This window comes from Gossypium raimondii, chromosome 7, assembly GCF_025698545.1.
Source record: "Gossypium raimondii isolate GPD5lz chromosome 7, ASM2569854v1, whole genome shotgun sequence".
NCBI classification, from domain to species: Eukaryota; Viridiplantae; Streptophyta; class Magnoliopsida; order Malvales; family Malvaceae; genus Gossypium; species Gossypium raimondii.
The window spans coordinates 39,411,849-39,427,543 of NC_068571.1; the positions used below are offsets into that span (position 1 = coordinate 39,411,849).

At 32.9% G+C, this 15,695-nt stretch overlaps 1 protein-coding gene, 1 long non-coding RNA gene and 1 other non-coding gene across 3 annotated transcripts; all 3 read right to left on the reverse strand.

The window, feature by feature from the left end:
• Nucleotides 1-394: 394 nt before the first annotated feature.
• Nucleotides 395-467, reverse strand: TRNAV-UAC (transfer RNA valine (anticodon UAC)). Its single transcript has one exon. It is a non-coding gene; the product is annotated as a tRNA-Val (tRNA).
• An 8,599-nt stretch (nt 468-9,066) lies between these two features.
• On the reverse strand, nt 9,067-10,332 carry LOC105792020 (zinc finger protein ZAT5). The gene has a single exon (XM_012620382.2). The coding sequence runs from the start codon at nt 10,185-10,187 to the stop codon at nt 9,315-9,317; it is 873 nt and encodes a 290-aa protein (XP_012475836.1). The 5' UTR covers nt 10,188-10,332; the 3' UTR covers nt 9,067-9,314.
• A 3,652-nt stretch (nt 10,333-13,984) lies between these two features.
• Nucleotides 13,985-15,417, reverse strand: LOC128042310 (uncharacterized). The gene is made up of 2 exons (XR_008197500.1): nt 15,345-15,417; nt 13,985-14,193 (listed from the first exon to the last, which is right to left on the reverse strand). It is a non-coding gene; the product is annotated as an uncharacterized LOC128042310 (long non-coding RNA).
• Nucleotides 15,418-15,695: the final 278 nt, after the last annotated feature.

The window sequence follows — 15,695 nt, forward strand, 5'->3', positions numbered from 1 at the left end:
ATAATTTGATTGTGGAATCGGATTGTCTTCTGGCGATGAAGGCTTTGCAGAGTACTAATAGAAAGCGAGTTTAATCTTTTCTTTGGACTAAAAGGGAGGCGAATAAACCAAATCATTATTTAGCGAGGGCGGCTTTATCGTTGGATTCGTATTATGAGTCGATATTAATCTTTTGTGGAATAGGGATAGAAGTATTCTCTCTTATTTCGACTTTGTTTTAATTTAATTTTAATTTGATTCTATTTTTAGAAAAATGAACAATGGTACCAATAACATGGAGAGAGAACCAGAGACCAATCCCTCTTTTAGTTTCATCACGGTAACTACTTGTGATGCTGCTTTTGTTCTCAGGTAGTGATCCTAGGTTTCACTGTGTTCTTTAAAATTAAACTTATGTTGCTGCCCAGGATCGAACTGGGGACCTTCAGTGTGTAAGACTGACGTGATAACCACTATACCACAGCAACATTCGACGCCAATGTCCGTGTCTTTTTTATGAATAAATTATCACATCGCCAAAATGGCCATCCGGTGATGGGATGAACCGCAGTTTTACTTTATATTTCATAAGTTATGTTTTCTTCACATTTGGAAACCGTCAGAGTCTCACACCAACACTCTTCCTACCTTTGCATTTATTATAAGACATGAGTCATCACTTTTTCACCCATGCAAGTAAATCAAACTTTAATTGCATGTTAAAGCCCATACGTGTGTATATATATATATCAACACATACTTTTCATTTGGCAACTACCGTGGCCATTGAAGAAAACCTAACTACCTTGTACTTTGTGTAAATTATATATTTAGTACCTATACTTTAATTTGATCAATTTTAGTCATTATATTTTTGAATTTTGAAATTTTAGTCCTGATCCAATGATAACAGTGAAATTTGTTTGGTTAAATTATGTCATTAGTCCTATATTATGTGCAAAGCTGTAGACTTAATTCACGTCCACCAATCGAATCATTATTAATGGCTATGTATTTTGAATTTCAAAATTTTAATCTTAATGCAAACGAAAGTCGTTAAATCTATTAACTAATTTTTGTAAGTAATATGTGAAAATCATTAACAAACATAACATTACACATGTGATAATATATTTGACATATCAAATTTAAAAAATAACATAACATAACATAATAAATTTAATATTTATCATTTGGTTAAGACTAAAATTTTCACCGAAAATAACCAAATCAAAGTACATGTAATAAATCTGCAACTTAAATAAAATACAAACTAATAGCAGAATTTGACCTATGTAAATATATATGAAGCACATACATTAGGTAGTCCAACATCTCAACAACCAAAAAAAGAGTTATAATCCAATCTAACCCATGATTTATTATAGTCATTATAGTAAAGATAGGTAATGGATTAGGTTTTAGTATTTTGGACTCAAACCCAAGTTCATGGAGACTTTAAGTAAGAACCAAGTGACGTTTGTTTAGTGTTGTCAATTAATAAAAGAGAATAGCCGGCAAATACCAAAACCACACCTAAGCTTATTAGTTGTCATAGTTACCCAACGCCTTTGAAGTCTTTTGGTCACTTTCAGTGAACACAATGACTTGACCACTTCAACACGCACAAGCAGTGCACAGCTGTGAATGCCAACAGATTTCCATAGCCATCCAGCAGTGAAATTGGAGGCCACGCCATTTCCATATTCTATATCATCAACTCTCCACTTGTCACCTTGTTAGATAATATCAACAAAGCTCATCAAAAATAAAAAATAAAACTATTCCCTCCCTGCCCAAGTTAATTTTTTTTAAGTATGAAATTGAATTTTATATTTTTACGATATTTTAATAATTTTTAAAAAATTAAATTAAATTTTTACTATTTTAAGGGATTAAAGTATAATTTTATTATATACTAATTTAAAATTTTATAAGTTATATAAGAACTAAAAATTAAAATTCTATTTTGGATACATCGAAACTCCTACCAACCTCCTAATTTTGCCATTACTTCCAGAGGCGAAGCTAAAAATTTTTTTTAGAGGGGCCGGAATTAAATTATAATTTTTAATAGTCTATATCTTTATAATTTTTAAAGAATTAAATCAAAATTTTATCATTTTTAGAGAGGTCAAAGTTTAATTTTACCTTTACTAATTTAAAATTTTAAAATTTCTAAAATACCTAAATGAACAACTTTCCATTTTAGGGACCCCGCCAACCCCTAGCTACGGTCCTAATTACTTCCTACTATTGTTAGGGGTGTTCAAACTTTGGTCAAAAGTCGGTTAAAAGTTTTTTAGAATTTCGATTAACGGTTAATTCAGTTCGAAATCGGGTAATTAACCGAACTTAATAGATAATAATATATATTATTTGTATTAGGCTATTACTAGTTGGGTTAATTCGGTTAATCCGGTCAAATGAATATTATAAGTTTATTTATTTTATATGTTTTATACTTGTTTCAACAAAAAATATATATATATAAATTTGGTTAACCAACCGAATTAATCGAAATATTTAAATTACATTAATTTTTTTGAAATAATTTCATTCGATTAACGGTTAAAGAATTAAAAATTTTGATTAATTGATTAATACTAATTCAGTTCAATTAAGCGATAAACTAACCGTTTATTGGGATTATAATAGCGATATTATCTCATATCAATTATGTTAGAGTTGTGTGACCCAAATTCTAAGAGATTGCTTGCAAGTCAAGTTAAACAAAATATATCTTCTTTCTAGAAGATTTAGTATTTATGAGTATAAAATATTTAGCATTTATTAACACAATATATTTGACTTTGATTAGAATTAGATTTTTTCAACCTATAAATAGATTTAGTCGAAACTCCTCTTGTAATCATTCGAATTCCACATAGTGAATTCTCTTCTCCTCTGCCCGTGGTTTTTTTCCCAAAAGGGTTTCCACGTAAAAAATTGTGTGTTCTTTATTTTTATTTCTTTTTTCTTTACAATATATGTCATTACCGACATTCTACTTATACAAATTGGTATCAGAGTTTCTGGGTTGTTCATCTCGATCACGGTAATGGTGTCTTTGACGTATGAAATTCCGCTGTTGGATCGCAACACCAGATTTGTGTTGTGGCAGATTAAGATGCAAGCAGTTCTTGCGCAGATGGATCTGGAGGATGCCCTACTAGGGATAGATAAGATGCCTTTGACATTAACGGATGAAGAGAAGAAGCGTAATGATCGAAAGGCACAATAATATATGTATTTGTCTAACGAAATTTTGCAGGATGTGATGAAGGAGAAGACCGTCGCTGCATTATGGAAGAGGCTGGAACAAATATGTATGTCGAAAACTCTAACTAGCAAGTTGCATATGAAGCAGCTTCTTTATGCTCATCGTTTGAAGGAAGGTACATCTGTGCACGAACACTTAACAGTGTTTAAAGAAATTCTCTCAAACTTGGAGGCCATAGAGGTTCAGTATGATAAGGAAAATCTAGGGTTAATTCTACTTTGTTCGTTGCCCCCGTCTTATTCAACCTTTAGAGACACGATTTTATATAGCCGCGAGTCTCTCACAATTGATGAGGTTTATGATTCTTTGGCCTCGTATGATAAGATGAAGCATCTTGTGGTTAAACCCGACTCTAAGGGAGAGGGTCTCATTATTCGTAGGAGACAAAGATCAGAATGCTGATGATGATCGTGGAAGGACACATGAACGAAATCCTCGCGGTAAATCTAAAGGTAGATCGAAGTTTTCAAATAGAGGTAAAACTTGTAACTTTTGCAAGAAAAAATGACACATTAAATTTGAGTGCTATAAGCTACAGAACAAGATCAAAAGGGAGGCTGCGAATCAAAAGGGAAAACAACCAAAAAATTCTAGTGAAGCTGATGTTGTAGAAGACTACAGCGATGGTGAACTTCTAGTCGCTTCTGTTAATAATTCTAAAGTGAGCGAGGAGTGGATCCTTGATTCGGGCTACACCTTCCACATGAGTTCCAATCGGGATTTGTTTACAACTTACGAAATAGTGTTTGAAGGTGTTTATGAGAAATAATGCTTCGTGTAAAATTGCAGGTGTTGGAACGATTAAAGTTAAGATGTTTGACGAAGTTGTCAGAACATTTAGTGACGTGCGACATGTTCCAAAATTAAAGAGAAATTTAATTTCGTTGAGTACTCTTGATTCAAAAGGGTAAAGATACACATCTAAAAGTGGGGTTTTAAAGATTTCCAAATGTTCCCTTGTTGTGACGAAAGGGTAGAGAAAGACTGTCAAGTTATATGTCTTGCAAGGTTCTACTGTTACTGGTGATGCAGCTGTCGCTTCCTCTTCCTTGTCAAATAATGATATTAGTAAAATTTGGCATACGCGCCTAGGGCATATGAGTGAGAATGACATGGCAGAATTGAGCAAAAGAGGATTTCTTGTTGGGCAAGGAATTTGCAAATTAAATTTCTATGAGCACTGCGTTTTTGGAAAGCAAAAGAGAGTTTGAATCACTAAAGGAATCCACGACACGAAGGGAACGTTGGAGTATATTCATTTTGATCTGTAGGGGTCATCCAGAGTACCTTCGAGAGGTGAAGCTAATTATATGCTAACTTTTATTGATGATTTTCTAGAAAAGTTTGGGCATTCTTCCTAAAGCAGAAAAGCGATGTGTTTTTCACATTTAAGTCTTGGAAAACTATGATTGAAAAGTAGATGGTAAAACAAATAAAATACCTCCGTACAGACAATGGCTTAGAGTTCTGTTCTGATGAGTTTAATAAATTGTGCAAGTCAGAAGAGATCGTGAGATAGTTGACAGTTCGTCATACTCCACAGCAAAATGGCATTGCAGAACGAATGAACAGAACGATCATGGAGAAAGTTCAATGTATGTTGTCAAATGCCAACTTACCAAAGTTGTTTTGGGCCGAAGCAATCTCTACTGCATGTTTTTTGATCAACCGATCTCCATTCGTTGTCATTGAGAAAAAGACTTCACAAGAGGTATGGTCTGGTAATCCTACTAACTATTCTGATTTAAAGATCTTTAGGTGTCCTGAGTATGCTCATGTTGATAATGGAAAATTGGAACCGAGATCCATTAAATGTGTTTTTCTTGGTTATTAAGATGTGTAAAGGGTATAAGTTATGGTGTTCTGAAAATAGAAAAGTTGTGATTAGCAGAGATGTTGTTTTTGATGAAGTTGCTATGCTACCTAACTTATCTCTTAAAGACTCTTCTAATAAAGAAAATCAAAAGTAAGTGGAGCATCAGATTAATCCAGAATCTACAACAGAATCGACTTCTCAAGCCAATACAAAAATTCAGAATAGAGTTGCTTCTTTACCACAATACTCTATCGCCAAAAACAGAACTAGAAGAGAAATTAAATCTCCAAAGAAGTATGCCGAGGCTGATCTAGTTGCTTATGCTTTAAATGTGGTTGAAGATATAGATGCAAACCAAGAGCCATATAATTATTCTGAGGCGGTTAGCTGTGAAGACTCAGAAAAGTGGATGTTTGCTATGCAAGAGGAGATGAAATCACTCCACAAAAACAAAACATGGGATCTTGTGAAACTTCCTAAAGGTAAAAAGATTGTTCGTTGTAAATGGGTGTTTAAAAAGAAAGAAGGGACTCTAGGAGTTGAAGAACCCAGATATAAAGCAAGACTTGTTGCAAAGGGTTACAGTAAAATTTCAGAAGTGGACTTCACAAATGTGTTCTCCCTAGTTGTGAAGCATAGTTCGATTCGAGCTTTACTTGGTAATGTAGCCATGAATGATTTAGAGCTTGAGAAGTTAGATGTAAAAACTACATTTTTGTATGGAGAACTTGAGGAGGATATTTATATGCAACAACCAGAGGATTTTACAGTCTCAGAAAAAGAGGACTATGTTTGCTTGCTGAAAAAAATCCCTTTACGGTTTGAAACAGTCACCAAGACAGTGGTACAAGAGGTTTGATTCCTCTATGACTTCTCATGATTTCAAAAGAAGTAGTTTTGATAGTTGTGTTTACTTTAAGAAAAACAGTGATGGTTCTTTTGTGTATCTAGTCCTTTATGTTGATGACATGTTGATAGCAGAAAAACATAAATGAGAGATAAGAAAGGTCAAAGCCTAACTAAGTGAAGAATTTGAGATGAAAGATTTGGGACCAGCAAAGAAGATATTTGGTATGGAGATTCTCAGAGATAGAAAAACAAGTAAATTGTACCTAAGTCAGAAGGGGCGGATTGAAAAAGTTCTTTGTAGGTTCAATATGCAGAGTGTTAAGCCTGTTAGTACTCCTTTAGCAGCCCATTTCAGACTTTCATTGGCTTTGTCTCCACAATCAGATGATGAGATTGAGTACATGTCACATATTCCATACTCTAGTGCAGTGGGACCTCTCATGTATGCTATGGTTTGTTCACGTCCAGATTTATCATATGCAGTTAGTGTAGTTAGGAGATACATGGCGAATCCGGACTTATCATATATTTGACTTTGATTAGAATTAGATTTTTTCAACCTATAAATAGATGTAGTCGAAACTCCTCTTGTAATCATTTGAATTCCACATATTGAATTTTCTTCTCCTCTTCCCGTGGTTTTTTTCCGAAAGGGTTTCCACGTAAAAATCTGTGTGTTCTTTATTTTTGTTTCTTTTTTCTTTGCGATATATTGTCATTATCGATGTTCTATTTTTATAGATTAAATTTAAAATTGTTTGTGTTTTATATTCATGTTAGTGTTTTTTTAATGGGATGCTTAACGTATATTAGAGCTCGCTTTATTTGTTACTTATTTTATTTTTCAAGTTTGTCACATACGCTCTTCTCCAATGTTTATGCATGATGGACATGTTAAACTATAGTTATCTCACATTAATTAAATGTTGGATTATTTATAATGTATTCAAGTTAAATCTTTATTAATTATTTATAAGTTGAATGCTTAACAATTCAATTACTTGATATAATAATTTCTAAAATTGAATTTTCTTTTGAAAGCCTTTTTCATCAAATAAAAACAATATTGATATGTGATTAAAAAATTTAGAAATTGTTAACTAAACTTTTGATGAATTTCAATCTAATAATAAAATAAAGTGTTATATTTTCATTTAGATTAGACACGTGACACTTTTAAAAGACATCAGGTGGATACCTTTCAACCTCTTATACATTGGACCATTTTTAGCTACTCAACTTTTTAGATTAGCCATTCGTCAAGAGACCACTTGCTAATAGAAGAACGTCCCTTTTAATTAAGTTACTCGCTCATCATATTCTGGCCACTTGCTTTTCAATGTGAATGTTGAGTATGCCTCATATTTCAGTCAAATAAGAGATTACTTGGAAGTTAAGTTAAAGAAAATATATTTTCTTTCTAAAAGATTTAGTATGTATTAGTATAATATATTTAACATTTATTAGCACAATTTATTTTATCTACGAATTTAGCCTATAAATAGACTCTTTTACAACCTTAGAAAATACACCCATTAGATATTAGAAATCATAACACTTTTGGAGAATTTTGTGTTTATATTTTGAGGGTTCTTTGTTTTCGGGTTTCGGGGTTTAGTTTTATCTCCATATTTTGTACTCTTCGTTCTTTTACCATTATAGTAAAATTATCATTGCCTGTGGTTTTTTATCCTCTTTGGAGGTGTTTTTTCACGTTAAATTTGTATATTTAATTATTCAATTTCTTCCGCTATTTTTACTTATTCGTTGCTTAATTGGATCGATCCCCAACAGTGAACATTTTCTTCAAGGCATACTGAGATTTACCTAGACATAATAATCTTGTACTTAAGAACAGAATGAACCTCACCATGGATGTCCCTAATGTATTCCATGATAATAACCACGTTTCCATGTCAGTACTAGCAAACAAGAAGAACTTATATTAACAAAAGGTATTAGTAATTACAAATTTGAATTGATATTGCGCACCATGTCGAATTTGAATTTGTAAGTTGAGATAATTTGGATTCCATATTTGCACCAAAAATAAAAGCCGTGTTAGGAAATATATTATACAAGTTTTAGTATTTAAACATTTGGAGTGGTACTTGGCTGAAAATAATTTGGATAAGATTCATTAGTTAAGAAGCAATAAAAGAAAGCAATATTGTTGATGATGACATTTTCTCTCAACACAAAACTTATTGTTTTAGTTATCCTTTGAGCAATTGAGTGGGCAATGAATAGGAATCGTTCAAATTCAATGTATATTTATTTAATTTTTCGATAAACCAAGATTTAATTTTGGGTCCAATTCTTTTTAATTAATTAAATGAAAAGCAAGCATAAATAGAGTTAAGAAGGAGAGTTATAAGCACGTCGGTTATAGAAAAATAAAGAGGAGAATATTGGGAGGTTAGAAGACAAGGCAAGTACATGTGCAAATGTCAATGATGATCTCTCTCTCTTTGTATTTGGACATCTCACGCAAGTGCCTGCCCACATGCTTTGCCTTTACTGATATTCACCAAAACGTGCACTTAACAAACTCCATTTACACCTCCCCCTCCTTAAGTCAGTCACTAAACCCTGCCTTACTAATCAAAATTTCCATCTATATTTGAAGTGGGTTTCTTTAGATTGCCATAATTTATAAATTTCATGATGTCAACTATGAGTTACTGTTTTTTTCGCATTAAGTGACTTGCAAAGTAAGCGATAATGCAGTTTGGTTAATTAGGTGTAACGAATAGCAGGCTTAAAGCTAAACCAAAAGATAGGCCAATTAAAATAATCCATTTTATAGGAAAAACGTAGAGATACAGATGGCTTGGCCAGTTTCCAACTCACCTTTGCTATCCATTTATTCTTTGTGGTGTAGTGAGAGTGTGTGGAATTAAAGGGGGGGAAATATATATATAGCTTTTATTCCAACTCACCCATAAAAGAAAACTCACAAAGTGAAGATAACCTAATCCGCGACTTTTGGTTGTGGTGTTGATGCCGCCAAACCTTGGATAATCAGTTAACGTCGGCATTTGGATTTTTATTAATTCGTAATAATATTATAAATAGTTTTTTTTAAATAATTAAGTAAATTATAAAAGCAAAAAAAAAAAAGAAAAAGAAAAGAAAATGAAATAAAAGATGCCCCAATCACTCACTTTTCGTGAATGAAAGGCAACCATGAACACTAACCACTTACTTACTCAAAGTATTCAACTTCAACAAGTAGATCATCAAAATTCAGGACTCTAACCCCCCAAAAAAAGGCACCAACAATTCAAAGAATAATAAAACTGTAAATAATATTGGGTTGAAACAATATCAATTATAATTCACATTGATTGATCCATATACTGGTTTTTTTTTTGGGGGGGGGGGTTAGTAATGGCAATCTACCAAAGCTGGTGTGGAGAAAACAATAGCTTGTTGGGGTGCTCCGAATTGGAACTTTGAATCCCTTAGATCATCTTCTGGTGCAGGAAGATTAAGATCCAAAGATAGAATATTTCTGGGTTTAATGCCATCGCCATTGCCAACGCTCACCACAACTTGATTGCTTGCGGTGGTGGCAGCTGCTGCCCTGTGCCGTCTCATGTGACCTCCAAGGGCTTGACCCGACGAGAATTCCGACCCACAGATTGAACACTCGTGAATCTTATTACCCTTGTTCACTTGACAACCCTTACTGTTGTTGTTGCTTACTTGTAAAGCAAGAAGGGGAGTTTCAGACTGGGGTTCTTGATCCACATGTTTATCATCTTTAACTGCTAAAACGAGTGGTTTTTTGTCTTCAGCCATGGTGGCCTTGGGCTTCTTGTGGCTTGCCCTATGGCCACCCAGTGCTTGAAAGGAAGGGAAAGATCGGTTACAAGTTTTACACTCGTAAACAAAAAACCCGGCCTTATTAGTGGTGGTAGCAATCTCAGACAACTTTCGGCTACCAACCTTGAATTTCCCTTCATCCATCCTCTTCCTGGGACCATCACTTTGTGCCAACATGATTAAGCAATTGGCCATATCTTCCTCCTCCTCAGTGCTCTCATGAACCTCACCCGACGTCGTTGGAGAGGAAATGGAGTTGTACTCCTCCGCCACTCCTCCACCACCAATTGAAGCACTGGAGGAGCTACAAGTCACCGTGACACCGAACGGGGACGACGGCCTTTGGCGCTTCGTACGTTTGCCTTTGATGACCAAGGCTTGATGATCATTAGACCCCACAAATTCCTCTTGATGAGCTTGCACATCCATCACACCCGCACCGGCCAATAATAGTGTATAAAGGGTTAAAAAGAATAACAAAAAATTGGAAGCAAGTGACCTAACCAAGGAAAGGAGTAACAGAGGTAGAGAGATAAGAAATGAAGGAGAGAGTGAGAGGAGTCTTATATAGTGAAGGATAATAAGGGTTGTTGTTGGTGTTTGTATTAGTATATTACTCTTAGCTTCCTATAGATGCCGCCTATCCTCTTACTTTTGCTTTCCAACTTTCATAGGTGTTACCATTAGTAGAAACAAAGGTTGTGGTAAAAAATCCTAATTAAAATTTCATAATACTTCATTTTAATATATCACAAATTTATATTCTAATGATCAAAATATTTAATTAAAAATAAGGTATGATTTAAGCATTGAGATCATAATCTTGATATTAGAAGTAAAGCCAACTTAATCAATCGATTACAACGAGTTGTAGATTTAGGAAAATGGAATGGGGGAATGAATAGTCGAAAATGATGAGAAGCATTCAGGAGAAACTGACTAAAATAAGCATTAATTAAACTAAATTGATGGTGCAGTTAAAGATTAGAGTTGAGAATTAGGTGGGGAAGAGAGAGAGAGAGAGGACAGTTCAATTGAGTTGGTGTTAACGTTAAGAGTCAGTTTCACACACACACTCACTTTCACTTTTCTCGCACACAGTTTGGCAGCCAAAGTCACGAATATCCCAACCATATATTATGTCCAATTAATTCATTTTCTAAATTAAAGAAATAATTAAATAGAATTAACTTCATTCATACATTTACCTTTAAAATTAAACATCTCGGTTTATATATATACCAAAAGGAAAGAGGGGAATTGCACGTTAAAAGCATGGGATGGTACACTCATTCACTCCATGTCTTCCTATATTTTCAGGCTTATTATGATTTTGCTTCAACTAGGGGTATTTTTATTTTTATTTTCCCATGATATCTATATAATTTATCAATGCTTTTGAATATAAAAAATAAAACTCGAATTTCATAACCTCAATCCTACTACTTCATTAGCATGAACTGACTTATTATTTAACAAGGAACGCATGGCTGAAATAGCAACTTCAATTATTGGGGGAAATGCTGCCAAACCTGCCATGTTAGTTAAACAAATTGGCTTCAATGAAACGCCAGCAATGTAACTACAAAAGCAAAGAAAGAAGCCCATCTAACCACATCAAATTTATGACTTTCATTCATATGTTTTTTTACGGGTAAGATATATTATACTTTCAAGAAGAAAGCATAAATTTAAATCTTGAATATGACATTATTAAAAGGAATAATCACAAAACCCTGAAAGAATTAATTTCTCTCGACACAAAATCAATAAAACTTTTAAATTTTGTCTGTAATCTCGATTCATATAATAAATTAACAATGGACAAAAAGAGGAAAAAAGAAAAGCCTGGAAAAGTAAGGTTGAGTGTAGTAAGGTAGGAAGATGGCTAATTATCTAAAAAGATTCTCAAATTCACAATGATTAAACCCTGCTTAATTTATTCACAAATTCAATTGATGGACAAAGAGACTTAGCTAAATCCACTATTTCCAACGAAGCCTTCCTCCTCAACAATTCATGCATCATTTACACTAATTTAATTCAATTCACCAGTTTGGCAATTTACAAACAATTAACTAATAATCAGGATGTAAACTAAGTCTATGGTCTAATACCAAAAAACTTTTTAATTTTTTTTTATTTTTATTTTTTCGATACATAACAAGAAAGAGCAAGATATTATGGCCAAGAGAGGCTAATGAATATCTTGTATGCGCAAGCAGCACATTATCTAGCTTTCTTGTTCTCTTGATAGATTAAGATAAAGTTGAGGAGGTGACGAATTTCATTATACGCCTGAAAAAGCTTCCACCCAACATTAGTATGACCAAGGATAATGTTTATCCATTTTGGATCCTTCCCAACAAACCTATGACGAGACATTATGAGTTTCGAAGATCAATAGAATTTGATCGTAGGATAAAGGTTCTGGCCTTTGAAACCTTTTATAGAGAACAATTGTGAACAATTAGATCCTTGGACAATCGCTACTCCACCTATCAGGTTATAGGAGGAGTCACTGTTGATGTGTAGCCATAGAGTCCAAAGAGAGGCGAGGCATTCGATTTCAAGAGATCTTTGAGGCCTAGGTCGAGTAGCTGGAGGGTAGTTAGAGTCGAAAGAGTTTATCTGACTCGATCGTCCGGTCCGAGCTACAAGATGCCACATTCGTTGTAACACCCATAACCCGTATCCGTCTCCAGAATAGGGTTACAAGGCATTACCATAGAAAACACGGCTCAAAATAGTCATATTACACATTCTTTAAAATCCCATCATTCGAAACATATATACCTCTTACTCATATCATTCAAAATCAAATTATAAGATGACTCATCACATTACAAATTCCATGCACACACATTAAGACATCCAAGCATATTTTACTTCTTAAGCTAAATATCAAATATATCAATTCATACTTCTATTCATGTGCAAAAAAACCAAACAATCCATATCGCCCGGCTTATTGTCCATTAGAAAATACAACATAATCAATTTCACCAAATAGTTAGGTTTAGCATATAACATCTTAGCCACTAATGCATTTAACCTTATCAAATATGCACCATTTTTTTAACTCAACTAAAAAGACATACATGCCTAACTCCCCATTTAAGTACCAAACATGTGTATGCTTTGCCATTCATCTTATCTTCTATTCGTCTAGCAAACTAACCATACAATTTACACCCAATTCGCATGCTAATTATTAAGCCTAAAATACATATAAAACCAATACATACTTTACTCACTTGACTAACATTAGCCATTTCCCAAGTACTTTAGCCGATTCAAAACATGCCAATACCATACAGTATAAATCATATCAAAATTTCATATACACACCCAAATCAATATATTATATATATATCTAGTCTTGCAAATCCGGTCATGCAAAATAACTTCTATATAACATTTAAATCACATTCAACCTTTGCCATCCTATATTAAGCCTAAATAGTCAAATCATAATAATGGCATAAACAATTCATAAACTTAAAAGAACACATACCAATGCAAATATTTCATACTTACAATAATAAGTCAATTACCATAATCGATCATACCACTATGTATACATATAACACATTTTGTAATTCAAGCATTAAAACCGTTAGTCCTTTACATACCGAATTATCAAATAACTTATCAAAGACATATATATATATATATATATTTACAATTCATCAACCGAATATATAATAATATATCAATTTCCATTTTCAATCCATTTCACCAATGTACTCATGCCATTACAAATTTACTCAAATTAACCATTTCAATTTACCAATATTCATAGCATAACATAGTCCACACATAATGAATACAACCAAATTCAAAATTAACATATAACTAAATACTTAACTACATGATTTGATCACCAATGCCAAATCACAAACTAGATTATGACCATCACCTATATTTACATCACATAAATCGAAATAACCATTATTTCATCTTTAATATATTTCAGTATTTTACCTATTTAATCAAGCCAAACCTAAATACCATTCCATCACACAAATTAGACCATAATTCATACTTACAAATTAAACTAATACATGACCGAAAATTACTATCATTAGCATCATTGACAAACCACAACCATAACACATCCATCATCCATATCAAGCTTACCAAAATAAAATAATTATAAACCATACATATATATATATATCATTACGTCTTATCAAATTCATATACCAAGCATACTCCACGCCTTTACTATGACCAAAATTACTTAAACCTTGGATCATTAGCATTAGATCAAGCCATTTTCGCATGGCTAAATATATATACAAAAATTAAATTAAAACTAGCCTATACATGCCACATAACCAAAAACTCAAAGCTTTAATTTACCGAAGCCATAACCGGATAGTGTGATCACGACTCCAACATCTTCCAACCCGAGCAAGTCTTTGGAACTCTAAAAACATAAGAAAAACACACAGAGTAAGCAATTACAGCTTAGTAAGTCATAAGCAAATAGATAACTTAACAACATTTAATTAGTTACAACAAAATCAAATCATGTTTTCAAATATTCATATACATTTCCATAATCGAAAAATACATTTATCAAACACGTACTATACATCAAATCCATTTTAACCGAATACACATAAGTTTAACATTTGACCAAATATATATATAATGTCGTTCACATGTGCAACTCTCATTTTTTAACCTCATTATTACATATCAAATTTTGACCGAATATAAACTACATTATCAACTCATTTTTAACCAAATTAAATTATACTAGCATAATCACATTTAACCTCAAGCTTAACGTTTCATATAAAACATGTGTTTTCTTAAGTAAATCTTATCTTAACCGAATGTATATGTATATATATTCAAAGTGTCAATCAATTCAAAGACATAATATCATTATATATCCGAATATATATTTACACACATATACATATAATTTTAAATCAAAATATAACATCATATGCATATACATAACATATGGCCGAATATACTCCACCAATGTACATATGTTCACATTAGTAACTTATATAATTCGTATCATATACCAACTGGCCAACTTACCTTATTTTTATATAGGTAGTCAACTAACTCATACCTGATCGTTTTAGCTCGTTTTACACCTTCGATCACAACTTATCATTGCCTGTTGAACCATTCAGAATTTAATAGGATACTCGGATAATCACATATATCGAACAATGCCAACGTCCCAGATGTGGTCTTACATGCTATCTCATATCGATGCCACTGTCCCAGACAGGGTCTTACACGAATCAAATACGATGCCAATGTCCTAGACATGGTCTTACACGTAAACACAAGTCGATGCCGACGTCCCAGACGTGGTCTTACACAAAAACACATATCAGAGTACTATGTCATGACATAAGTATCCTATCTATTCCTAGGGTTCGTACGATGCTTTCAGGCGTTGATTATCAATCGAATCAAACTCGAAACAAAATCCGTATCTCGTTAATCACATTCAGCCAAAGCATATAACAAATAAAATAATGTAATTTATCACTTATCATTTATATATTATTGAATTTAACAACATTTAAATGCTTATCGACTTACCTCGGATATCGACGGACACAGTCGACTACTCAACTACTTTCGACTTTCCCCGATCTAATTCCATTTTCTTCTGTTCTTGATCTAAATAAGTTCAAATTTAACTAATTTAACCATATATTCATTCAATTAAATCCAAAAACACATAAATGGGAAAATTACACTTTTGCTCCTAACATTTCACATTTTTCACAAATTAGTCCCTATTTCACAAAAATACAAAATAAACAAACTTTCCTTGTACAATAGTTTGGCCGAATATGCACTAAGCTCATATAAGTCCATGCATGTCATTTATTTCACATTTTAATCCCTCAATTTATTATTTTTGCAATTTATCCCCAATTACTCAAA